At 48.7% G+C, this 25,080-nt stretch overlaps 1 protein-coding gene across 3 annotated transcripts; it reads right to left on the reverse strand.

The window, feature by feature from the left end:
- Window positions 1-3,170: 3,170 nt before the first annotated feature.
- nup98 (nucleoporin 98 and 96 precursor) lies at window positions 3,171-24,840 on the reverse strand. Of its 3 annotated transcripts, none has more exons than XM_024799982.2 (35): window positions 24,677-24,840; window positions 22,647-22,755; window positions 22,127-22,222; window positions 21,636-21,821; window positions 21,282-21,424; window positions 21,073-21,180; window positions 20,805-20,985; window positions 20,552-20,718; window positions 18,980-19,117; window positions 17,927-18,059; window positions 17,749-17,841; window positions 17,492-17,629; window positions 17,203-17,336; window positions 14,221-14,408; window positions 14,020-14,136; window positions 13,685-13,877; window positions 13,236-13,335; window positions 13,034-13,147; window positions 12,781-12,919; window positions 11,761-11,938; window positions 11,393-11,548; window positions 9,644-9,883; window positions 9,200-9,332; window positions 8,852-9,099; window positions 8,457-8,641; window positions 7,938-8,200; window positions 7,595-7,864; window positions 7,314-7,471; window positions 6,834-6,974; window positions 6,517-6,653; window positions 6,221-6,442; window positions 5,701-5,942; window positions 5,272-5,426; window positions 4,705-4,816; window positions 3,171-4,500 (listed from the first exon to the last, which is right to left on the reverse strand). In XM_024799982.2, exons 2-35 carry the CDS (start codon window positions 22,723-22,725, stop codon window positions 4,304-4,306), a joined length of 5,484 nt encoding a protein of 1,827 aa, XP_024655750.2. In that variant the 5' UTR covers window positions 22,726-22,755; window positions 24,677-24,840; the 3' UTR covers window positions 3,171-4,303. The 3 variants fall into 3 exon arrangements, with proteins under 3 accessions (XP_024655750.2, XP_076745591.1, XP_076745590.1); XM_076889476.1 differs by having other exon boundaries at window positions 17,492-17,626; window positions 17,927-18,062; XM_076889475.1 differs by having other exon boundaries at window positions 17,927-18,062.
- Between the last annotated feature and the right edge of the window lie 240 nt (window positions 24,841-25,080).

The raw sequence follows: 25,080 nt of genomic DNA on the forward strand, positions 1-25,080 counted from the left end.
AGACACTTTCAGTGTGCGTTGGAGCTTTCGTGAGATAAGAAGTCTACCATTACCTCCCGTCATGAGCTCTGGGCCGGGGCCAGTGAACTCCTCCCCAGGCTCGCCTCCTGGGGAGTAAATTACATTTAAACAGCAGAAACTCATTTGACCTTTGAAAGTTTACCTCAAAACAAAAGTAACAGTTTCTTCTTTTAAAGGAAAAGCTTCCAGCCTGACAAGGTAAGAGTGAAATCACATTCATCCAGACAGACACATCTGTTAGAGCAAAGAAGTGGAATATCCTCCATGGCCCAGTCACTCACTGATCTTAACCCGAGTTTAGTCTTCACTTGTTGAAGAAAGGCCACCAAACAAACAGCAGCTGAGAGCTGCTGCAGAAACGCCCTGGCAGAGCGAAAGGAGGAAACCCAGCATACGCAGAAGAGTTCAAGACTTCCACCAAGTATTAGAAATGAACATTTTATGATTACTTATTTGTCGATTACTTTTGCGCCCCTGAAATTAAGGCATTGTGTTTAAAAAAAAAAGAAAAATCAAAGCTGAAAGTCTGCACTTCAACGGCATTGGAGTCGTTTCATTTAAACGTCACTGTGGCGATGTACAGAACCAAAATGAGAAAAAAAGTTAAATATTTTTGGACCAGACTGTATATCCAGCACTGGCAAGGTGACGCCATGGCAACCATTTATCATTTTTCTTTTTACTGCCCGTTTACCATCCCTGCACATGATCTGGTGTTTTAGTGTTTGTGCTGGTGTTCTCAGACTGTTCCTGCTCTCATATCTAAACCTTAGAGGTCCGTTTTAGAGCCCTCCCCATCAACCAAAATATTTCCAATCTTATATCCTGTGAGGGTCTTTTTTAAAATTCTGGCTCATTACAGGATCATGGTTTTATTTTGGCGGGGCTGCAGGAATAAGTTTATGCCTTAATATTAAAAACAAACTGGTCTGAGTGCCAGGTTAGCTCATGGTGTGAGCAGATCACCGTTTACCACAGAAAGTGAATGCAGCTGTCCGGGTTGGATTCAAACCTGCGGCCCTTTGCCGTCGGCTCTCTGCCATCAGATCCAATAAAAGGCAACAACTGTCTCAGAAAATAAACCAGAGTGCCCGCTTGGCTTTCCCCTCAAACGCTGTTCTGGTTTAAATATCTGACAACTGAAATATCTGATCTGCCAGCTCATCTTTTAACTTTGTGATGGTGGTTTGTTCAGGCTGCACTTGGTGGACCATCGAAGCCCAAAAAGAATAAGCGATCCAGCTCCAGAGGCAGCTCCAGCTGCTTCCAGCCTCAAAGCCACGTCAACTCGTTTGTACATTTTTCCTGTCTGAAACAATAAAGCTCAGTTTTTCTGGTCATGGTTTAATTTGAAGGTTGGTTCAAATTAAACCATGTGGGTCATTCTTCAGAGGCGCCATCACCTGACCAACCACACGCAAGCTCAGGACAAACCGTGCTCCTCACAGGGACCAATAAAGAACGAGCTCTGTGGTGAGTTCAGGTTCCACGGAGAACGTCAGTCTGACGGGGACGCTCGCAAGGCTGGACTGGGACAAAAAATCGGCCCGGGCATTTTGACTAGAGACCGGCCCACCAGGATAAAGATTGAAAATGTGACGTCATTCAGGGGTAAAACCGCAAAGGGTTCTGGGAACTTGTGGCAAGAGGTACTAGCGCACGCAGGCGTTCAATTGAACTCAGTTACACAGCGATAAAAAGAAACACAAAAAATGGCAAGAAGCTGTTGTATTATTAACTGCAATAGCCGGTCGCATGACAGCCACGGGAAGCCGACGGGTAAAGAGATCGTTTTTTTTAATCGGATTACGTCGTTGAAGAGAAATTTTTTAAGCCATGTTTCCGAAGTAAGAGCCGAGGGATGGTCTGGATATACCAAATATAACGTCCCAGAACACTCCAGCTCACAGGTTAGTCTGCTCCAAGCATTCCCACAAAGGTCAGAGTTTTGTAGTAGTTAATACGTCATTTTTCTTATAGGTTATAGGTTACAAGCAAGTCTGGCGCTGAACAGAAATTGTCGCGCTATGCTCCTTTGTTTATTGTGCATAAATAGTGAATTGTCCTGACACAATATTGTGTTTCGCTTCTGTTATTATGGTACATTGACGAAAACATATACTTTTATTCACAGGATAAAACAGGTTTTTTTGTGTATCACCAATTGTCCAGTACGATTACAGCATACAGTATTATTGTCACTGCTACATTTCTGTGATGAACCAGAAATTATTTCCACTACTAATTAATTACCGTTGAGCTCAAAGGTCCTATTAATAAACGGTTAAGGAACGTGTATTTATGACGACGATTTGTGAGACTGGTAAACTTACCTTTGTTCGTACGATGGTCTTGTGTTCTACACGGTGCGTTTCAAGGTCCTGCACCCATCCGTCGGTAAACTGTACCTGGGCTTGTTGCAGTGACCTGAAGTTACTAAACTTCATGAGTGTATGCACTCACTCCAAGAACCGTATGATTATAAATCTGAGCGTGGTGAAAGTTGGGCAGCACGCTGACGTCTTTTGTCCACTCTGTGTGCTCATAAGGGTCTGACACTTTCACTCCTTTGATTTTTTCCTCGTATCTTTTCTTTGGTCTTTTCGTCGAGTCTGTCTTTGTACGGACCGGCATTGTTCTCCGTTTTGTACATTCCTTTTTTGTGCGGCAAAGAAAAAGCAAGAAGGTATTGGAACCGGAGAATGAACGTTTTGCGGTGCTGCAAACGCTTGCATTTGCTGCGGTGCTTGGATTGTTTTGCCACGAGTTCCCGGCATGCAATGCGCGAAAATCACGTGATTGCTAAACAAGGGGGAGGGTGCATCCAGCCTCCTCGGCTGTAATTGGTCCAGCCCAGAGTCGATCATGACCAATTGGCCAATCCAACACCTTTCATTATATATACCCTTCCTAAAATCCATTGGCCCATCGGGCCGCTGGCCAGTCCGGCTATGGACACTCGTGACGGGCATTAAACCCACAACTCTGGTTCTGCTGTGGCTTTAATGTCTGTTTCTGACCTGTGCAGGTGAAGCAGCTTCACCCCGTGTGTCCGCTGGTTTGTTTTTAAGCTAGCTTTGTTAGCACGTTTATTCCCAGCTAGCTTTAGTTGATCCCGAGCTCAAAAAACAATAATGTGAAACAACCTGTTTATTTCTACTTGACTTTATTAAAAATATCAAACATGAGGAAAACAAGCAGACACACACACACACACTGCAGCATCGCTGAGTGAACGACAGTTTCAAACAGTCCAACCGATTTCACTTTGAAAAACAAAAACCCAAAAACATCGTTGGCGTTCATCTACAACAGAAAAATAAATGAGTAAGCAGAGTTTCACTTCCAAAGACTTTGCATCCGATCTGATAATAATCGAGGGATAAAAACGACCTGATGTTCCCGTTTGATTTCCAAAAATATACAATATTTATATAATTACAGTGAAACCTCGGGCCGGCGGCTCGCTTTGGGAGGAAACTCTTGACTTTAAAGCTGCGACACTAACGATCTGAGTTACATCCACACAGGAACACACCTACAAAAATAGAGCGTCAACATTTTACACATCCACCGCCGCCTGCTCTGTGATCACACACAGACGGCCGCTTCTAAACCCACCGAGGGGGAAACACCACGTCGACCCGCTCTCTGAAGGTCAGAGGTCAAACGAGTCGAGTCCAACACAAAGAGGAGGAGACTGCTGTTTCTGGAAGTTAAAGATTGAGCTTTGTTTACTCCGAACTGCTCGTGTCCCGTTTCTTCCCCCAGTTTCCTGTTTATTAATATTTACTCGTCGGCTTTAAGTCAGCAGGTTTGAGTCGGATCAAATGATCCTGATGTTTCAGGAGAAGCTAATGAAAGAATGGAAAAGAACAAATACCCCGAACGATTAAACTGAAGGTGTTTGATGGGAAAAATCATCTCCAGCCTCAGCCTGAGGCTCCTGCAGAGGAACGTCAGCGGTGGAGCGGCCTTTGGTGGGCGGGTCAAACCTGCAGCAGCCCTTCATCACGTTTGAGCTCGTTTTATTTCATTGAAAATAAAGTGAGGAAGAATAAATTCTGATGATCACTCAGGAAGTATTTGAACCTTTTTTCTCTGACTGCTTCCCTGCTGTCGCTGCAAATCTCGTGTCACTTCCTGTTTGGTTTTAAATCTGAGCACAAGCTAAAAGACTGACAGACGTGGGGTTAAAGGTCACACACTGCTCGCCTCATCTTTTATGGGGTCAGTTTCGAGATGTTTGAGCAGCCGAAGCTTCTCGTCCCGCTCTGCGCTCTCATTGGCTGACGATGAGCTGTCGCAGGTACGACTGCGTGAGGCCTCGCAGCTCCTCCAGCGTGTAGTCCTCGGGCATCGGCAGGCGGCTGATGTGCGGCGCCAGCTGGGCGAGCGGGATGCTGAGGGAGTCGGCCGTATCGCCCTGCTGCAGGCTCAGCACCGCACGCAGGATGTTCGCCACGCGCTTCGCCATTTCTGCAGAAAGGGAGGGGACCAGGGGGCGGGGCTTTGTTAGATCACCTGATGTAGCTGCAGAAGCTGTTCAGACTTTAAACTGCTCGTTTCTGTTAGAGAGGTGTGTGTGTGTCCGCTACTGCGCGCCTGGACAGTTTCAGTCACACACTCCTCCCCTCCATCTGACATCAGCCAATCAGGACAAAGATGCAGTTGTTCTCTTACCTGATTGGGCGAGGCGGTCTTTAGCGGTGCGGCAGGGCAGGAGCTCGATCCTGCTGCAGAGAGACGTCACATCGGTGTAGAGACGCTCCAGCTCGTAGCCGGCGTTTTCCATCTGACAGCGAGGACGGAAACACGAGATCAAACTCGGCGTGAGGACGAAACAGTTACAAAAACACGTGAAGACTTTACAGCACTTTACAACATTTCACAGCATTTTACAGCCCTGCTTTCAGATTTATTCTCCAAACACTGTTGGATGAAACCACGGCGTGCTGCGTGAAGCAGAGACTCGATGCTGCTCGTGTTCATCGCTCTAATGCAGACGACCAGAAATGAGCTCGAGCTGCGATCACATCGCCTCGTGTGAACGCCGCAGACGCCAGAGATGTGAGGAAAAGAAAAACCTGAGCTGAAAACGTGTTTCTGTAACTACTGCATCACTACTTTTACACTTACAGTAAGTTTGTGCTTCTACTTCAATAAGTATCATAATGAAGTACTTTTACTTTGAAAGAACAGTCGCCCTCATCGAGCTGAGCATCAGAAACACTCAGAGGTGTTTGGTACCTGCTGGATGTCCTGCAGAGTCTTTATGACTCTGATGTAGTCGAGGTAAACCCCCCCTGCTGTGTCCCAGTCCTGGATGGTGGCGCAGTGCTCGGGGAGCGCCAGACCCTCCAGGAACTCCAGGAGGTAGTCGTGGTTATCGTTGATGATGCAGTCTGAGAGGGGGAGAGAGAGCGAGATTCAGCAAACTGATCTCACACATGAAACATAGCGTGATGTGTGGACTCGAGCGCCTCAGCTTTTTAGACTTTGATGAATGAAAAAAAACGCAGCACTTGTTGGCTCATCGTGTTTTTTAACCAACAGGAACTTTAATTCTCTCTAATGTAACCATGTAATGATGCTAATTATTCAGATCAGAGGAGCCTGAAGTTTTTGACTCTTCTGCAGGACGTGGTTCAGACCGCGTGTGCAAACAGGCGGGTCTACCTGAGGCCAGGTGCTGGATCAGCAGGCGGTGGCACTGGTTCCAGTATCGGGCTCGGTACAGGTGCAGGGCCTGCTGGTGTCTGTCGCCATCGCGGTGGGCTCGGGTGGCCTTGGCCTCGTGGATCCACTGCTCCGGGATCAGCAGCTGCTCGGTCAGGAAGCGCTCCCTGCGGACCGAGTCCTCCGTCTCCAGCAGGGGGCAGTGCAGCGCCAGCATTTCCCTCACAGCTCGCTCCCTCTGACTGAAGACGCAGAGAAGAAGATCAGACAGGAAACAACGAGCTGAGATCTAAAGTGAGGACGGTCTTTAGAACAAAGCGGGCCGGAGCGCAACGACCACGTTCAACTCGACTGTTACTGAAGATCACCGAGCCAACACGCCTACAGCTGAGAGCCGTCAGCTGTTTCCATGAGACTCGAGGATTCAAAGCTCCGAGTCGTAAAACAACCTGAGCCCTGTTTGGCTCAGAGCCAAGCTGCTGTAGAAACGCCATAGCTGCTGGCGGCGCGGTGAACGTACGCGTGCTCGGGGATGTGCAGCAGGATGAAGACGGCCATGTGCCACAGGCCGGCGCTCTCCAGCTGCGCGGCGTAGCTGGCGTGGAGGAGGCCCTGCCGTGGGGCGCTCAGGTGGGTGTAGTGCAGCGCCTGCAGGACGCCCCACAGGTGCCAGCTCAGGCGGTAGTCCAGGCGCTCCCAGGTGACGGCGAGAGGCTCCAGCAGCTGCTGCAGGCCGTAGTGTCTGCAGGGCGACAGGAGAAGCGTTAAAGTAGCGCTCTGCACGTTTTACCCAACCAGCGGCTGAAGCCTGGTTACCTGTCGCTGTAGAGTTTGAGCAGGTGGAAGCAGAGGTCGTACAGCGGCCGTTTGGACGCCTCCTCCAGATCTGGCTGCTCCGCCTCCAGGTATGGAGGCAGGGGTGCACAGGCGTACTTCCCCACCTCACACAAGCCCTGCAGGACAGAAACAACGATCACCGATCAGCACGAACACAAGCAGGTCACTAGCTACACCCGTCACGCCGCACACGCCGCCCTCTGCTGAACACAGTGAAACGAAGCTTTACGAGTGTAAATGTAACCTGAACGCTCGACGGTCAGAAATGAAGTCAAAGAAAATCAGCGGCGGCTCACCTGAAAGGCGGCTTCGTATCTGGCGAGGGCGTCGGCCACAGAGGCAGTCGGGGGCAGCATGAACCAGAGGTGGACGGCCACGCAGCGCTTCCAGTCCAGCTCGCCGCACACGTTCACCAAAGAGTCGGTGGACTGCCACACCTGCAGAGAACACCGTCAGCATCCAACCACAGCTGAAGACTGAGTGGAGGTTGTGCAGATCTCTGCAGGCCCTGATTTCACCCTGACGTCAGCTTTATGATTTACAAGCATTATTAACATGGATGCAACGACTGAAGTCACTGAACAATAACCACGAGAGAAGCTCGTGAAAATATTTCTTGTTTTACACGCTGTTGATTCTTTCCTGGTAGACGTGATGCGCCAAAACCAGCAGAAGGTGGAACTAATTCAGGTCGTTAGCTGACGACCTCTAACACCACAGAAGAAGATACTGCATGTGTGACATTAGCTTTATAGACTCTGGTCATGGCGTCATACCGGTTTCCCGGCGAGCAGAGCGAAGATGCGGAGTCGCTCCTCGGGCAGGTAGCAGTCGGTCTGCATGCGGTGCCAATCGGCGAGCTGAAGGGCGAGAAGGTCCCTGCAGTACTGCGAGCCCACGGCCTGAGACAGCAGCAGGGACAGACGGTGGTCTCCTGGACGGACAAACAGTTCAGTCGGAGGTTTCATTACAGACGGGAAAACGTGTCGCCGTGTCTACTGAGCGCCACATTCAACACTCATCGCTGCTACTTCCTGTTTGAGGGAGTGAACCTCACCTTCCTTCTGGGCAAGTCGGCACGCCTCGCTGATGCGGTTTCCCGTCAGGTAGCTGAAAACCGCGTCGGCATGGTGACCTTTCCCGGCCAAAGCCACCTCCTCCTCCACCCTGTGGGAGGCACCGCGGGACAGCCAGGCCGAGAAGCTCCGCCTCCTCTCCAGCTGCTGCTCGTACTCGCTGAGCACCTCGGCCTCCTGATCCGAGGGGCCCAGCCGGCCCCACAGCGCGGCACACAGAGTCCAGACCTCGGCCCAGTACCCCAGCAGCGCTGCAGCAGAGAGAGCGTTTAAACCGGCGCCAACACCAACGCGTCATCTTTCGGCTGTGATGTCATCACTTACGCTCAGTGTCGCCTCGTCTGTCTTTCAGCTCGGCGATCCACTCGGCATACTCGTGCAGCGCCGCCACGCCGGGCTGTGGTCGCACCACAGGGCAAGCGGAGCTGTCGGGGACCTCCACGATGCTGTGCTTCAGGCAGATCTCCAGGGGGCGCTGCAGCACCGCCTGGCTCGCTTCATCTTCCTCTTCTTCAATGGTTTTCCCTCTGGGAGGCTCCAGACCCACCACCTGCTCCACCACTACCTTGTAGGGGCTTTCTGTGAGTCTGCAGAACCAAATCAAGCAGTTTAATGGAGCTGATCTGTGGAGGGCGCGCCCCTCCTCCTCGCCGGCGAGGAGGAGGGGCGCGCCGTGGAAGTAAAACCATTTAAGATCGACGGCACATTACATCAAGGTGAACCGTACAGGCAGATGAAAATGTGCCTGTACGGTTCACCTCACATAATGGAGCCATGTTGTCATGGTAACTATAGACGCAGCCTGGCTGATGTGTTGGCGTGCGGCGTGTTCGTGGCTCTTACGGTTTGCTCCTGGCAGGTTTCGGCAGGAAGCTGAAGTCAGTCTTTGCCGTCAGTTCTTGGTGCTCGAACTGCTTGGACGTTGGCGAGCTCAGCCGGCTGCCGCAGTGTGCGAGCGTCCAGCCGGGACCCCACCCGACCCGGAAGGAGCGCACGGCGAACAGCCCGGTGTCCATGAGTAAACCTCCCTGAAAAACAGCGGCCCGACTTTGAGCTTAGGGGGAGAACTTGTCTCCTCTCGGAGAACCTGCCGTTCACATGAAGATGATGCTTTACAGACTCTGACCTCTGACCTCTAAACTGGATTTCTAAGCGTTAACAGGACTCAGTGACATGTGACCGTCACTTTGAGCACTCGAGGTGTTTTCAGAGGAAACGCCGACCTCCTGAGCACCAACCTTCCCGTGAGTGATCGACTCTTTGAGGGGGACGGGGCCGCCGAGCCGCCGAACGCCAACCGTCCTAAATGAAGGCTCCGGAGTCCGGGAGGGCAGCGTGAAGGGGGACGGGCCAGGCCCCGCCCACTGCAGAGAGCGGGGGGCTTCAACGCTGGCTGGAGACGGCCGTGATGGAGGAAGGAGAGGGCGGGGAGAGTCTGACAGCTGAGAGAGGCCCGAGGTGAATCGAGCCTGAAGGAGACCGCCGACTGCAGAGAGACAGAAGTTTGATTACGTCGCCGCCATTTTTACTGAAGCCTGTTAACAGACTGATGAGAAACATCGTGTGAGGGAGCGAGCGTTTCATACCAGAGGGTCGGCCCTGAGCGGCCGGCAGGACGAGGCGAGGAGACGAGACGTCCGTGGAAACCTTCATCGCCGCGTGATCGTGGAACATGTCGCTGTCATCGTCGTCCTCAGCAAACAGAGACGCCTTCATGATCTGAAGACGAGACAATTTTACTGAACAGACAAACGGCAGAGTGAAGTAAAAGGCTCTGGTTGCCTCGGTAACCCCCTGATGCATCCTCACGTCTCTGAAACATGTTTAAACATGTTTGCTAAAGGAGGTCAGAGCGGATCGCCACGTGACTCCAAAACCATTTCCTGCCAGTCACACATTCATGGACTGCATTCATATAACATTATGTATGATAATGTTATAATACATTATTCACCATTTGGTCTTTAAAATAAAAAAAAAAACAACAGGCCCTGTGATGCACTTCCTGTGGGCGGAGCTCATAGCTGTACCTGGAGCGTGTGTGGGTTGATCCCCAGTGTAGAGGCTATGTGGCCGGATGCAGATACGCCGTCGAGCTCTGAGGAGGCCAGACCGCAGAGCTTGGAGATCGTCGTGTCCGTCTCGCACGGCAGCAGGTCGCAGTCTTCCTCTCCTCCCAGCATGCTCTCTGTCGGGAAGCTCTGGGTGATGTCAGCCATGTCGCTGTCGAGCTCGATGGCGCCGCCCTGGTGCTCCATGATGGCGATGGCCTAAAGGCAAACAGACATGGCAGTGATTTTGCTGTTTCTCAGAGTTTTCATATTCAGAGTTTACAGAGCGTGCTCTTTATAGACGATGTGGGCGGAGTTCAGAGATCGTGCCACCTGATGGCCCCGCCTCTATGTGTTACCTGTGGTTTTGTTACTTTAACACACCTTCATGTCGGATCCTGGACAAAACGTTTGAACGTCTCTTCTTGTGCCGTGTTCGGTCGTGTTCCAACCTCAGACGTTCAGATGAGTAAAAATAAAACCATCTCTGAATCGAGCCGAGCGCTCACCGACAAACAGCCCAAAAAACATTTTTGTCAAACCAGGCGGGAATAAAACAGGCGGGTTCTCCTCTTTATCAGCCAATCAGAGCTGAGCTTCTCTCTGGAGTAACGACCATCTTCACACAAAGTTTACAGACCAAAGTTCAAATGTCTTCATTAACTTTATTTGTTTTCATTCATTTCAACGAGGAAATGTTACATTTTGTCACAATTTAAATCAGGTTTCTATAAAAATCTCCCTCATGATATAAACTGAGTTTGTTTACAAAGATCAAACAGTCTGTCAGCGTCTAAACATCACAAAAACACAAAACAGCAAAACGTTTGCGTAGATGAGTGAGAGGCGATTGGACGCCCGGGCGCTGCCACAAAGAAAACTGACAACTCTGACCCTGAAACGCCCCTTTTTTTTTCTTCTACTTCACGGCTTCTGGTTGTAAGGCTGACCCGACCTTTCACCTCGCGACCCTCTCACAGGTGATAAGCCTGTCGTCTGTTTCTGACTCTCGGAGAATCGAGCGCCTGCGATCTTTAGTTCTGGAAACCTCTCGGACTAGCGCAGCGCTCGCCGAACATGAAGAGATGTGTCTGTTCTTGTTTCTCAGTTTATTGGTAAAAGAAAAAAGTGAGTTTTTTGCTTTGAATATAAATATTTTGGATTCTGTCTCGACATTCTTCGCCCTTCTGTCATCGTTAACGCTGAACTTCCTTCGTTAATCCTGTAAAACTCCTGAATGCGTCTCGTTATTCTCAGACTTCATTACAGCAGCTCAAAGTCGGCTCCTTATTGAGTGCTCTGTTCCTGACCTTTGACCTTTATGTCACACAACTCCTTCACTCATAAACGTCTGACAGTAAAAGGATTTAAAGCGTCACACGCTCGCAGCGGCGCCGTGGAGCCAGTTCTGCCTTTGTCCAACATTTCCCAAATGATTAATATGCGAGATCAGGGTCATGTGTAATCTGCATCCACGAATCAGTGGTGACTTTATAGAGCCACTGGTGGAACTGGTTCCACATCAGGCAGAGCGCTGACGCTGCACAGCTGCTCCGAGTGAAAATGATCAAAATCAAAAAGTTTCAAACTTTAAAAAGAAAAAACAAAAGACAGAAAACGTCTGGTTAAAATCGACCTGCAAGCACACCATTGGGTGAAGCGCTCCTTTAATCAGTGGCATCAGTGAGGAGGAGGAGGGTGAGTGTGGGAGGGCGCGGGCTGCTCTACCTGAGCCTGTGGCGCCACCTGCTGCTGAGAGGGGGGAAGCTGTTGCTGCTGCAGCCGGGAGGGAGGGAGCGTCTTCAGCTTCTTGGCTTCGGCTTTCGGCGGGACGTCCTCGTCTTCGTCCGAGTCCTGCAGGCCGTACTTGGAGAAGTGCGCCACCTGAGGAATAAAGAGGGGGAGGAGTCAAATACACCTGAGAACCACGCAAACAGAAGTGACTCCATCATTTTTATCTAAGTGTTGTGGATCTGAACCTGCTGAAAACATTCAAACATCAACGAACGTAAACGAGGACGGTGCTGACGTTCATCAGATCAACAGGTGTCGCTCCACAGCAGCGGGCAGCGAGCGTGCTTTAATCTGAAACTGACCTCGAACACCCAGGACCCGGTCTCAGGGCGGTACTCCAGGAAGCGAGCTCCCTGCTTGCGCGACGCCTTCTCCAGCCGGCCCTCGTAGTTCATGTCGCTCAGACGCTCGGGGCTCCTGATCTGGGTGCAGGCCGTCTTGTCGTTCGGCCAAACGCCGTCCAGAGTCACCTCCGCGCGCCTGCGAAAACACAGATCCACATCAGGACAGGAAGCAGAGGCAGAACGCCACAGGTTGATTAACCCTGTGGGGTCGAGGGTATGATCGCACGTTTTCGACTACTGTTGAACTGTTCGCTTCCTTTGGTATCATTTTTCATTTTAACATTAACATAAAATCCAAGTAGGAAAAAGTAATATTTACTCTAACAACCACAAACACGTTTAACAAACCATTTTCATGGTTTCGACTTGAAATGCAAACAAGTTCCATAAATCCATTCATCTAAAAATGCAGTTCAAGTGTTTTAACCATTTAAACCTATTTATAGAACAACTCCGTGTTCTGCCACACACGTGATTTGTGCCACTCCATGAAAGCGTCACAGGACAGAAGAGCACATCACTTCCTGTTTCCCACCTGGAGGCAGTGTTTACATCATAATCTGCCTTCGGTGGCTTTTTGGCAGAACGGTGACATTCAGCAGTCGCCTCAGAGTGCGGTGCTGCCGACTGCTTTGTTGTGCACGTCGAAACAATAAGTACACAACAAAACACTAACTACACATTCACACGCTGAACAACACATCTCAAAACTCTGTCCCCTAAACTTCCTCCTCTTCCTAAACAACCAGATGTCACATGTTGCCATATCATTTTGTGATTGGTCGATACGCTAAATTCTTCCACCAATAGGGAAGGGTGGATTTTTCTTCTCGCTGGCCAGCAGCGAGCGCCGTCCTTAGTTTTAGAAAAATGAGGTGAACGAATCCTGTAAGTTAGCTTGTTTTTAAACTGAAATCTTTTTTCCTTTGAGATGTTCGTTTTGGTTTGTAAGGTTTCCCGTCATCTCCTGTCGCTCACCTGTTAAGCCCCTCCCCCTCCAGTGGCTTGCTCTTGTCGTCCGGGTACACGATGACCTCTTTGCGTCTGAAGTGGACGATTTCGTCGAGGTTCAGTCCTGACACGTTCACCTCGCCGGGGAAGAAGATGGAGCCGTAACCTGGAAAAGCAGAGCGGTGAAGAGCGGTGAGACAGCTGTCCAATCAGAGCCAACTTCAGCTCAAACCTGTTAGCGTGCGACTGAAGTATGACATCACACGTGCGCAGGCGGTACCTTTCCTGCCGATGGTGAAGTTCTCCACGGTGCACTCCCCGTTTTCGTCCACCATGTCGGCGAGCTCGTCCATGGAGGGGATGGTGTAATAGCCCACACGATTCAGAACGATGCCTGAAAACAGGAAAGCAAACGCGCGTCTTTTACCGTCCAGCAAAGGAAATGCGGACGGAAGCTGAAATCAGCGAGCACGCTCAGTTACCTGCAGGGTGCGGAGACTGCTGGGACAGCTGCTGCTCCTCCTCTCGCTCCTCCTGCAGAGACTCCTCGCCGAAGGACGCAGACACGTCATCGTTGCTCAGCTGAAAAAACAAAAAGCTCAGAATTAGCCGTGATTCTAGCGTGCTGTGCCGCCTCGGGCCACTAGGTGGCAGCAAAATGTAAAAGTTCAGAAGCAGTGAAGAAAAGGAGGAGCTGCAAAACGGGATTAATGTTTCTAATTTGTTCAGCTGATGTTCGGGACTCGAACACTGATTTATTTGTGCCGCTGATTCTGCAGCTCAACTTAAATCGGCGGTTAGTTTCGTGTTCGTGGTTAAATCTCACAGCTGCTAGTTCATCGTCCGATATCGTAACTACGTTATTGTGGCGCTCGTTCTCTGCTAGCGACGACACGCTTGGGGAGGCGGTGATGTTTGTTCTGGTTCTGACCTCGAGGCCGTTCCTCGAGCCTTTGTGCATGTTCAGGTCGCTGATGGTGTCCTGCAGGCTGGCGTGGGCGCGGCCCTGTGGGATTGGCTTGGCGATGGGGTTGACGTAGAACTGGGTGACCTCCGGGTCGTCGTCGGCCCGCCTGCCGGGGCCCGCCACCCTCCTCAGCTGCTCCTCTTCCTCCTCCACGTGGCTGCAAATAGGAGAACATGGCGAGGGGAGGAGAGAGAAAGGAAACGTCAAAGTGGCTCACGCCTAAATCAGCGCTGCAGTTTCTACGGTCATGTTACACTTGACTCTCAGAGACGTGACAGCCAATAGGAACGTGGCGAGACCTGTGTCCGTTCTGTGGGTACTCTGACGGCGAGGCAAGGTCGTCGCTCTCCTTGTTCAGAGGACTGCTGTACTGACTGTTGTTCAGGTTCTTCAGCACGAGCTTCTTGATGCTCTTCCTGTGGAGGAAACGGACAGCGTTACCTGTCGGCATGCGCACAGTCATATTTAACTTTGCCGCTGCGTGGCGAGCGGAGGTGTACCTCGGCACGAAGGCTCCGTTGGTGAGCGACGGCTCGTCGTCATCCAGGCCGTCAAAAAGCTGCGACTTGGAGGCTCCGGAAGACGTCAGCGCTTTGGGCCGCACCCTGGTCGCAGGACGCGGAGTCAGCTTGTAGTGAGTGGGCGTGGTCAGAGCCTTCTGAGCCGTCGGATTGGTCGGTTTCAGGCGCTGTCAGAACAAAGAAGAGATGCAGATTTCAATTTACCTCACAGCTTTGTATTACTTTATGTAATAAATTCTACGTTCCCGTCACCTGTGAGGGGCGGAGCCTCCCAATGGTTTGTTTAGACGAGGTACCGACAGCGAGGAAGTGAAACCGCCGTGACGGCAGCAAAAGAAACTAGGGGTGGGCGGTATAAACTAAACAGAGATTTTTACTATACCACAATAACAAGTTGATGGTGTCATCATGGATTATCTCAGTTGTTCTCCTGACTGAAGTTTGGTCCTTTTACAGCATCCTGCCATGCGACTGCATTTGTCCCTGACCATCGGGAACCCTCATGTTAACTTTTATCCAGTGGAAAAAAGTTAGCGTATTTATATTATGCTAACATAGTTGTGTCGCTAGCGGTCACGTAGCACATCATTACATACCAGCTAGCCCAACTTCAGTAACCCTACAAACGTCACTGCTGTTTAGTTTTCTGTCTTCATTTATGTTGGAAGTGATAGCAGAGCTGTACGTTTGAATTTTTCATAAATCTCAGTCAGAACATGCTATATCATGCTTAGGTGGAAACTAGCGAGCTAACTTCCTGCTAACTTCTAACTCTGTTAAATGTAATAAATTCGGTTTTCATGGATGCCTGGATGTTACACCTGGTGGAGCAGAACGCTGATCATTTTGTCAAAGATGAAAGAATTTAGACAGTTTTTAACTCTTAGTGATGCTGCAGTGTTCGTTTGACTTTGGGACCAGAAGTAAACGGAGTTTAGGACCCAGATTCCTCAGCGAGGCTCCTGACTACGGTAGCCCTAATGCTCCGACAATCCATCAAGTGGCGCGGCTTCGTAGCTTAGCAAAGTTGTACTAAAACAGTTTGACTGATTGCTGTGCACCATGTACCACATAAAATCGGTTCAAGGTCAGTAAGCACAACCAGAATTCATACATAAGGCACACTGTCGACTTCTGAGAAAATTAAAGGATTTTAAGTGCGCCTTATAGTAGGGCTGTTCATATAACGATGTATATCGGATGACGATATAAAAACAACTATCGTTTCATTTTACGCTATCGTTTGTTTTGTGGTGTCACAAAATAAACTGTTCACAGCAATATTTTTTCATGGTTCTGATGGTCACTGTAGTGGCTATATTCATTTCTTAAAGTTCTCTCTTTCTCTTATATTTAATATAACCACACTACGGACGGACAAGCGCCTGTTTTTATGCGTTGTCGTTAGCAACAACAACTGTAACAGCATCGCATGTCCGCTTGTTTATGTTCCACATAAACCTTTCACAATAAAGTTCAAGATCCTGTTGAGACTTTTCAAAATAAACTGAATCACGTGAAAGAGGATGCAGAGAGTTTACAGAGGAGAAGCAAAAAAGGGCCGTCAGGTGCTAAAAAATAAACCTTAGACTCAAACGTTAGAACAGCACAGCCCTACCTTATAGTGCAAAAAATATGGTATACAATACAGTTTTATTTATATAGCACACCAAAGTGCTTCACAGTAATACAGAGAAACAACACAAGTCATTTTAAGTACAGATCGGACACTAGCACAGACAGAAGGGAGGCACTAATAGACAGGAAGAGTTAATTAAAATAGGCATCAACTAGGGCTGTGCGATATGACCAAAATCTCATTTCCCGATATAAGACTTCTATCGTCCGATAACGATATAATTCACAAAAATGTAACATTTTCTGTAAATTCTGTGAATCTCGGGCAGCTCGACTTGCCCGAAGTGTTTCCAGCTGGGCGTCGCGTAGCTGGAGTCGAGTGTTTTAACGATGTATGAAACTATACATTTTTAGACAGAAGTTGTAACGGCGCCGTTTTCTTTGTGAGTAATTATTACACGGCGTGCTGGGCGGAAACGCCTGTTCTGCCATCTTCTGTTTCAGTCCGTTATTACTCTTAAATCCTGCTACTTATTCCTGCGTCTTTTGGGATCTTACAAAGCTTCAAACGACGCGTCGACTATTAAATTAATGGTCGACGATTTTGATAGTCAACGATTGGTGGCAGCCCTACTCCCACTAATGTTTTTGTTTGATACATCTTTTTCCTCTGCGTTTTTGCCTCCCGTCCACACTGAGGCGTTTTGAAGATGCTCTCCAAAGCGAATACATTTGAAAACGCTGTGTTTGCATTGCAGTGTGGACAGCAAACCCGGAGCCTTCTCGAAAATAATGACACATTTTAGTCATATGATGCAGTCATGTGACAAACTAAGACAGCGGAGGGCATTACACAGCAGTTGTTTTGTTTGCTCTCAGTTTTGACGGCCCTGTTAAAGATCAACATCAGTCTGCACGTGTTTCAGAGAGCTTTTCTTCAAATCCTTTAAATTCTCACTCACTTTGCAACTTTGCACTTTTGTGTTACTCGCAGCAACAACTCCACCTCATTCTTAGTCCATTTAAAAACTTTCAAAGAGCCAGAAAGTAAATAAGCGGCAGACAGAAATGAGGCAGGTCGAATCTTCTTACGTTTCACGCATGCGCAACACTGGAACGTCAGCGTTTTTGGCCATTTCGATGTGGACGCACAACTCTGTGAAGACGACTGAAAAGTGTGGAGCGTTTTCAAATGAAAACACAGCTTTCAAATTTGTCTGGGTAAGTGTGGACGTAGCCTACTGTGGGGCAGAAGCTCGAGTTTGGCGGCTTCTTTGCCGTGAAGTTAAAACTGGAAGCAAATCCTCATCTTTGGATCTCGATACAATTTAAAAATAACTTCGTACATGAGCAGCTGGAGCTCATCGGCTACGCCACCCTTACCTCCTCCTTCTTCTTGGGGTCTGAGAGCGGGTTTCTGAAGAGCGGCGAGTCTCCGTATGGTGAGTACGCCAGCACGCTGAGCTGCTGCTGGAGCATGGCCTGCTGGGCAGCCGCTGCATTGGGATCTGTGAGGGCTGGAAATGAGAAGACGTTAACGCTTCACGTGTGCCCGTGGGGACGTGAAACAGTCACATCTTTACCAGCAGCATAAAACAAACATGAACGAACTAAATGATGACGTTTTAACAGCATCAATCTGTCCTCATCTCTAAAACATGTGGCCGCTCACCGACGGGCTGCGTCGCTCCGAATCCCAGGGTGCTCGTTCCACTGTTGAACCCAGTTGTTCCGAACGTTCCCATCGTTCCCAGCGCGGTGCCCAGTTTGTTCTGAGTGTTGCCAAACAGTGTCTGCCCGGGGCCGACTGCTGGACACACGGATGTGGACAAACTGACTGTTTAGTTTTTTTCTGGCTGACTGAGCAGAGGTGAGTGTCCTAGTTAAAGCAACAAGGCAGTTACTGGGTACCGTTGCTGGGTCTGTTACCTGTTCCGAAGCTGGTTCCCAGTCCGGTCCCCAGCGCTCCAGTGGTGGACTTGTTCCCAAACAGTCCTCCTCCAGCAGGGTTTGCACCGAAACCTGCAGCCAGACAATCAAACAGGACGAGCTGAAGAGCCGGAGGCGCAGAAACTTTGACATCGTCACATATTTTCAGCTGACTTACCGAAGGTGGAGGTGTTGGTTCCGGTTCCCAGTGTGAGGGTGGGCTTGTTCCCAAAAAGGCCGGAGGTGGTGCCGAAGGACGGGGCACTGGTGGTGGTGGTGCCGAACCCGGCTGTCTTGTTACCGAATAAACTCTGCTGCAGAAGCCAAAGTCACAGGATACGTAAAGGACCTGAAACTTATCACTCAAACTTAAACTCAGCCTCAGGACTACAAAAGAGCTGCGAGTGCTCAAAGAAGCATCTGCCTGGAAATACACGCGCTTCCCCGCGTGCTCTGGGATATTTGTTCTCGAGTCATTAAAGGCATCCTCCTGAAAACAGGCGCACCCGTTAACTCTGCTTTAACCTCGTGGTTTGGGATGTTTGGCGCTAACAGTGTGGAGGAAGCTAACAGCGAGGGTGCAGGGTAAGACTCTCACACTGAGCTGCAACCCAGCTTTAAACAGATCAGTAAATGATAAGTTATTTTTTTACAGTTTTGTCCTCCTGTCACTTCACTATGAAACACCATAATCGCTGATTTATTTTACAGTTAACAGGTCAGAGTTCACAGATTGTTAATCCACACCAGTAACAGCAGCTCTGCTCATGGATGATGCTTAAACGTGTTGGTTTTTAAAAGACTTGCTAACTTCTGCCAGTAAAGACATTAAAATCTATGTTATTGAGCTTCTATCTTTAGTTGTAAATGTGGTTGAAACTCTGCAGCACACGTCCTGCTGCATTTGATCATCCATCCCTTTCCCTGCTTTCATAGAATAAAGAATAAGTCGTTGCTTCTTTATATCAAACTGTCCTCACAAACAGCAGAGCATACAATCGCACACAGGCCGGACACGAACGAAGCGCCGTGTCCTTCAGACTGAAATCAGACTGTGCTTCACTTCAAACTGTATGGACAGAGTTGTTTGCCATCACAAACAAGAGTTTGATGAGGAAACATCTGATGAGGGGAGGAGCTGCTGCACGCCGGGGGCGCGCACGCACACACACACACACACACACACACACAATTCACAACTGGACAATAATGGGTCTGCTCTGATCCCAACCTGAGTGCCGACATTCCCAAATCCAGTGTTGGTTTGGCCGAACAGGCCCGTGGCTGTCCCGAAACCAGTGGCGGTGCTGGTCTGCGCTGAGCCGAACAAGCCGCCCGACTGAGACGCCGCCGTGTTCCCAAACAAACCCTGAAGAAACATCCAAACAACCTCACTGTGACTTCAAACAGCTTCAGAGTCAAGAGAAAACATGCTGCACCGCACCAACGCAGAGGCAGCTGAAAGTCAAACTGAGACGACAGCAGTGTTGGGCAAGTTACTTTGAAAAAGTAATTCATTATAGCTACTAGTTACTTCTTCAAAAAAGTAACTGAGTTACAAGATTCTAAAAGTAATTAATTAGTTGTAAAGTAACTATTGCGTTACTTTAAATTAAATAAAAAAACGTTTAACCCTCTGGGGTCCAGGGTATAATCGGCCATTTTTGACTAGTTTTGATGTTTCCTCCACATCTCACCTTTAAAAACTGTTTACTTTGTTTGGTCTCATCCTTTTCAGCACAGCCTCACGTGTCTGAATTTACAGTTATGTTTTCATTTTGACAGACTGTACTCACACAATTGATCTAACATCAGACAAACATAAGATCCAAGTAGAAAAAGTTATTTTTCTACTGTAACAACCAAACATGTTTATTGATCATATTTCATAACTTAAAATGCAAATATAAATTGTCAGTTTTAAAATCATATCCACACATTTTGCAAACAAAGTTATTTGCAGCCATTTACCTTTGACCTTTTTTTTTTTTTAACCATTTCAAACCATTTACAGAACAATCAGCTGTTCTGCATTCAACAAGATGCCACACAAAATGTCATGTTGCCATATCATGTTTTGATTGGTCGACATGGTGCATTTTCCACCAACGGGCTGTTTTTGTTTTGTTTATTTTGCTCATAGGCGGAGCGTGCTCGCTGCGCTGTCCTTAGAGAAACGTGACGAAACTATTGAGGAAAAACACGTTTATCATGACTGTGGTATATATCACCGTGTTGCTTTGTCATCTTGAAGTGGTCATGTGATTGGCTTACCACGACTACTTTATTCTTCCTCAGTCAAACAGCATGTGATTGTTTTGCCCCCTGAGCTCCAGGTGTTGTGCCAAAAAGTGATCGCAGGAGCGCGCAGCTGCTTAAAGCTGCAGCATCCAGATTACTTACAGCTACTTCCCTACAGCTGATATAAGATGCTGAACCAGCTGAACACAGCTTCAACCGTCTGTTTCTTGAAAAACAGTAACGCGACTGCGCTGCATTTTCTTGTTAGTAACAGTAACGCCGTTGTAACGATAGAAATAGTAAGTAGTTAGACTACTTGTTACTGAAAAAAGTAACACCATTACTTGTAACACCATTATTCCCATCACTGGACGACAGCGTGTGCTTTGGCTGCTAAACGAAAACTAAACTGTGCTAAACTGAATCAAAGTGAAGCCGAGTCTGCTGGCTTCCACCTGCAAGTCTTTACTTTTTGTGGCTGCAGGAGTGAAATTGTGTGAAAATGAGCAGCAATCAAACTCAACCTGATGTGTCAGGAACAGTGAAGCAGAGCTAATCTCACCATGCTGCTGGTGTTGGCCTGTCCTATCGTGTTGGTGTTTCCAAAAGAGAAGCCGGTGCTCTGGGCGGTGGTGGTCGCACCAAAGGGCTTGAAGAGGCTGCCGGCCTGCTGCTGGGTCTGCTGACTGAACAGGCCGCCTGTGGTCGCGCCAAAACTGCCGGTAGTTGCTGAACAGACAGAGACACGCACGTCACTTCACTTGCTGTCATCAACACTTCTTATTGTTTGTGGGCTCTACATCACAGCTACTTACGCCCTCCGAAGGTGCTCTTGTTCTGGCCGAAGGAGAAGCTGGTGTTGGGAGCCGAGGATCCGAAGAGGCCGGTGGTGGCGCTGGGCGTGGCCGTGGCCTGGCCGAAAAGACTGCCGGTTCCCGGGGCCATCGGGTTGGTTGGGCCTTTCCTGCCCGCCTGGTAGTCCTCCAGCCTCAACTCCTGCAGGGAGAGGAAGAAACAACATCGTCAAACAACAAAACTGAGTTTTTAGTGGCTGTGTTTAAGAGCCGCCGAGTGAAAACGGACCTCCAGAGACTTGTTCTCGTACTCCTTCATGGCAGTGATGCACTGGTGCTTCGTATTGATGCTCGTTGTCACGCCCGCCTTCACCATTGTGTCACTTCCTGTCGGAGGCTGAAGAAGGGAAAACAAATTTAACACAGAGCATAAAAACAGTGAGACGTTTAGTGTCTGAGGAGCAGAAAGACGATTAAAGGGGAAGAATAGTCACTCACGTTGAACTTCACGGTCGTTCCCGGCTGCTGAGTGGCGGAGAACCCCGAACCTCCAAACAGGGACGTAGCCCCGCCGAACGGGTTGGAGGTGGTGTTGGTGGAGCCGAAGAGGCCGCCGCTGCTGCTGGTGCTCGTCCCGAAGCCTGAAGAGACAGAGTTCACGTCATTACAGGCCGAACAGATGGAGAGTCGGAGCAGCTGCTTCAAATCCACAACAACGTCATTTTTCTCATATTTACATAAAACTGTAAACATGCTTTTTGTTCTTTAAGGTTTCTGATTTTCTCGTTGTCGTCGCTGCAGGGATTTATCGTTTTTAATGAAAACGAGAGTGAGGGTTTGGAGGGTTCTCACTTCCAAACGAGGTGGCTTGCTTGGCACCGAAAGCATTGTTCTGCTGGGAGAAGAGTCCGCCGGTGGTGCCTGTGCCAGTGTTGCCAAACAGGCTGGTGGAGGTGCCGCTCGCTGCGCCGAAACCGAAGCCGGTGCTGGTGGAGGAAGTTGCCGGCTGGCTGAACGTGCTGGACCCAAAGAGCCCACCTGAAGGAGCAACACGGACAGGTCAGCACTTACGAGCTTTCCTTCTTTAGACACGCCCCTCATGACTAAGCCGCCTCTGAAGGATCATTTTACTGGATTTGTACAGAACAGGCCGAGAGCAGAAAGGAAGCTTTGAACTGACAGTTTCTCTGCAGTCCTGCAGCCCATCACGCATCAACAAAGCAAAACTGAAAAACCACATGAATCCATCGGAGACAGCGCCGAGCTGCGTTCAGATGTTGTTGGAAAATCTCATCTCTGCACACTGAAGCACCACAAACATTGTTGCTGAATGAAACACAAACCTGGTTTATTCTGCGTGGATCCAAACAGTCCTCCAGTGTTTGTCGTCGCCCCGAACGCAGACGTGCCGAAGCCTCCCGCCGCCCCAAAGCCCGTGTCTGGAGAAAAGAGACCAGATGAAGACACGATGATTCATGTCCACCTCTATCAGAGGGAACTACGTTTTTCTATCTGTGAGATATTTAGTCTCTGCGTTATTGCGGGCCCTCGTGTTGCAATGATCAGTCTGCTAATAGTGAAAACATCGACTGTCTCCTGACGTTTCACTTTTGTTTTTGTCAATTTGAATCTCTATTACGCTTCAGGAATTCAAACTGAAGCGTAATAAAACTGTCTGTCTGTGTGTGTGTGTGTGTGTGTGTGTGTGTGTGTGTGTGTGTGTGTGTGTGTGTGTGTGTGTGTGTGTAAATCCTAATGATGTGCTGCTCTCATCATTTCTTCCACATTAGTTTGGATATTTGGCATTTCTGACTCGCCCGAGGCATCGAGCTCACGCTCCTGTACAAAAAGAAATTCACTTACTTTGCTGACCGAAGGTGGACGAGGTGCCAAATCCTCCCGCCCCGCCACCAAAGGGAGTCCCAAATGATTTGTTGAACATCTTGCCCTGCTAGCAGGACAGCATAAGTCTCTGTGGACACAAACACCACCGTACAGTTTAGATCAAACGTTTATCTTCAGTCCCGTCGACTAACCGATCGAGGCAGCAGCAGACGTGCAGCTTCTGTTTTCTGCTGCCGTGTTTGTGGATGGTGTCTGATGGAGAGCAACAGCTTCACTTAAACCCACACTGGATCTTTCAGGTTTAGCTTGTATGTCTGTTTGGGGGTGTGGTTTACTGCTGCAGGTAACACACATGCCTTAAAGACACTTTAGTGTCCCAGCTGAGGAAAAACCTTCTGAACAGCAGGAGGAAAACTTCTCTGACGTCACTCAAATTAAATGTTCGGTATCAGCTTCTGCTCTGAGAAACCGCATTTACAAACACAACTTTGGCTTCAGCCTCACATCCACAGAGGACTTTAGAAGAGCCAATGAGCATGACTCATAGTGTCACGTCTTTGGATGGTGGGAGGAGCCGGAACCAGAGGAAATGCGGAGCTCTGTTTTTAACCCAGACGTGACGACAGAGGAGCGTGTCCAACCGTGACACTACACTCTCACTGGTTCAGACCAGAAGCTCCATCCAGCTGTTAAACTGCACAGGCAGCAGCTGTTACAGGCAGAAGAACAGCAGGACGCAGCATTTGCAGTGTTACTCTCTACAACAACACTTACACTCAGCCGCTGCAAGGCTTGGACCAAAAGCTCTACAGCCCTTCAGCAAGTGTTTGTGGGAAGGAATTTAATTACAACAGTACTCACAATCCTGTGATTTAGGCCTGTGACTACAGTGTTACGATGAGAACACAAGGACAATGACTGCTCTCACTCCTGATTAGAAATCACTGCACTTCCTGTTCTAAAGCATCTTTAGTGCAGGTTAAGTGTTCTGGAGCTCTCGATCTCCTCTGAGTACATTTGACACACGACACATCGGCTCTGATGCGTTTTAGATGAAAAACAAATCTTTGTGTTGGATAATTAACTCTGAGCTCTTTCTACATGTTCGAACATGCAACAGCATTTCTCCTACAGAGACACTGAAAATCAAATCAAATCAAATTCAAATTTTATTTGTCACGTACACAGTCATACACAGTACGATATGTAGTGAAATCACACATTCACTGACTTTTATACCTTTACTCATTCAATATTCGCACCTTGTTTTTACTGTGGTTCATGACCCTCTTACACACAAGAAATGCCAGGTGTTGATTCCAGCTGTGGTTTGTTGTTTTGTTTTATATCATGTTTTTCATTTATTCTCTTTGTCAGGGATGGAAACAGACACATGAGTCAAACCTCTGATCTTCATCTCGCTCCACGAATCCACAGTCAGGAAGCATTTGAGGTGGAATTCTTTAAATGCTTCACGGGTACAAAATGACCCCAGCTGACGGAAACTGCGCGCGTTTACCCTTACCCTTGTTTTAATGACTTCTGTGAGCACATTATCACGCTATCGCTTATTTCTCGCCGACCTCGATTCGCCTCCACGTGCGGCTAACCGAGCTGATCCGCCGGTTAGTCACAAACATCCGAAACACAAACGTTAATGTTGGAAAAACTGGGCGGGTTTACAGTAGGTACTATTCCGGCTCCTAACCGGGCGAGTCCGAGCCAGACCAAACCAGCTCCAAACCGCAGGTGAAGTCATGTAGCATTATTTCCGCTCCCGCTAACAACAAGTTAGCTCAGCGAATCTAGCCGACACACACCGAGCTACCAAACAGCTGCGTCGCCCGGTGAAGAGGACGGTGTAAAGGTTTATATTACCCCGTTACAAACTCACCGTTGTCCTGGACGTTTACAGGCGCGCAGTTTAATCGCTGTTACGAGTTACCTGCGTCAAGCTAATGCTAAGCAGCTAGCTAGCTTTGCGGCTAAGTGAACGATAGCAAAACAAAACTAAGACAGACAAAAGAAACGTTTTAAAAGACACTGACCTTTAACACCAATGTGACACCCGCCTCTCTGTTTGCCTTCCGTCCACACTGACCAAGCTACAGAGTCAGAAAGTTCAGCGATGGAAGCGCTTTAGCTCAACATCCACCGCACAGCTTTGTCAACGAGGAGGGAAAACGGCCCCACGCAGCGTCAGCACGCACTTTCATACGTCAAACGTCACGATGACGCTGCAAATAGCGCCTAAAACAAAATCACATGAAAATAATTAAATAGTAATATATCTATATGTATTTAAAAAAACATGAAATCGCAACCTGTCTATATTTATTCAACAATACACAGGAAGTCTGTCCGATCACGAACTCAGCAATGAAGGAGCCACCGATAACGCGTTAAATATGATATTCATATAAATCGGTGGTGCAGCATTGGCTGAAAACGT

Source organism: Maylandia zebra, linkage group LG10 (assembly GCF_041146795.1).
Source record: "Maylandia zebra isolate NMK-2024a linkage group LG10, Mzebra_GT3a, whole genome shotgun sequence".
NCBI classification, from domain to species: domain Eukaryota; kingdom Metazoa; phylum Chordata; class Actinopteri; order Cichliformes; family Cichlidae; genus Maylandia; species Maylandia zebra.

Bases quoted from the DNA above. Each gene is read 5' to 3' on its own strand.
- nup98 (XM_076889475.1), bottom strand. From the start codon at position 22,725: ATGTTCAACAAATCATTTGGGACTCCCTTTGGTGGCGGGGCGGGAGGA. The intron at 17,842-17,926 runs GTAAGTCAGCTG...GTCTGGCTGCAG, and splicing joins AACCAACACCTCCACCTTCG to GTTTCGGTGCAAACCCTGCT. The intron at 8,642-8,851 runs GTTGGTGCTCAG...GCTGTTTTTCAG, and splicing joins AGTCGATCACTCACGGGAAG to GGAGGTTTACTCATGGACAC.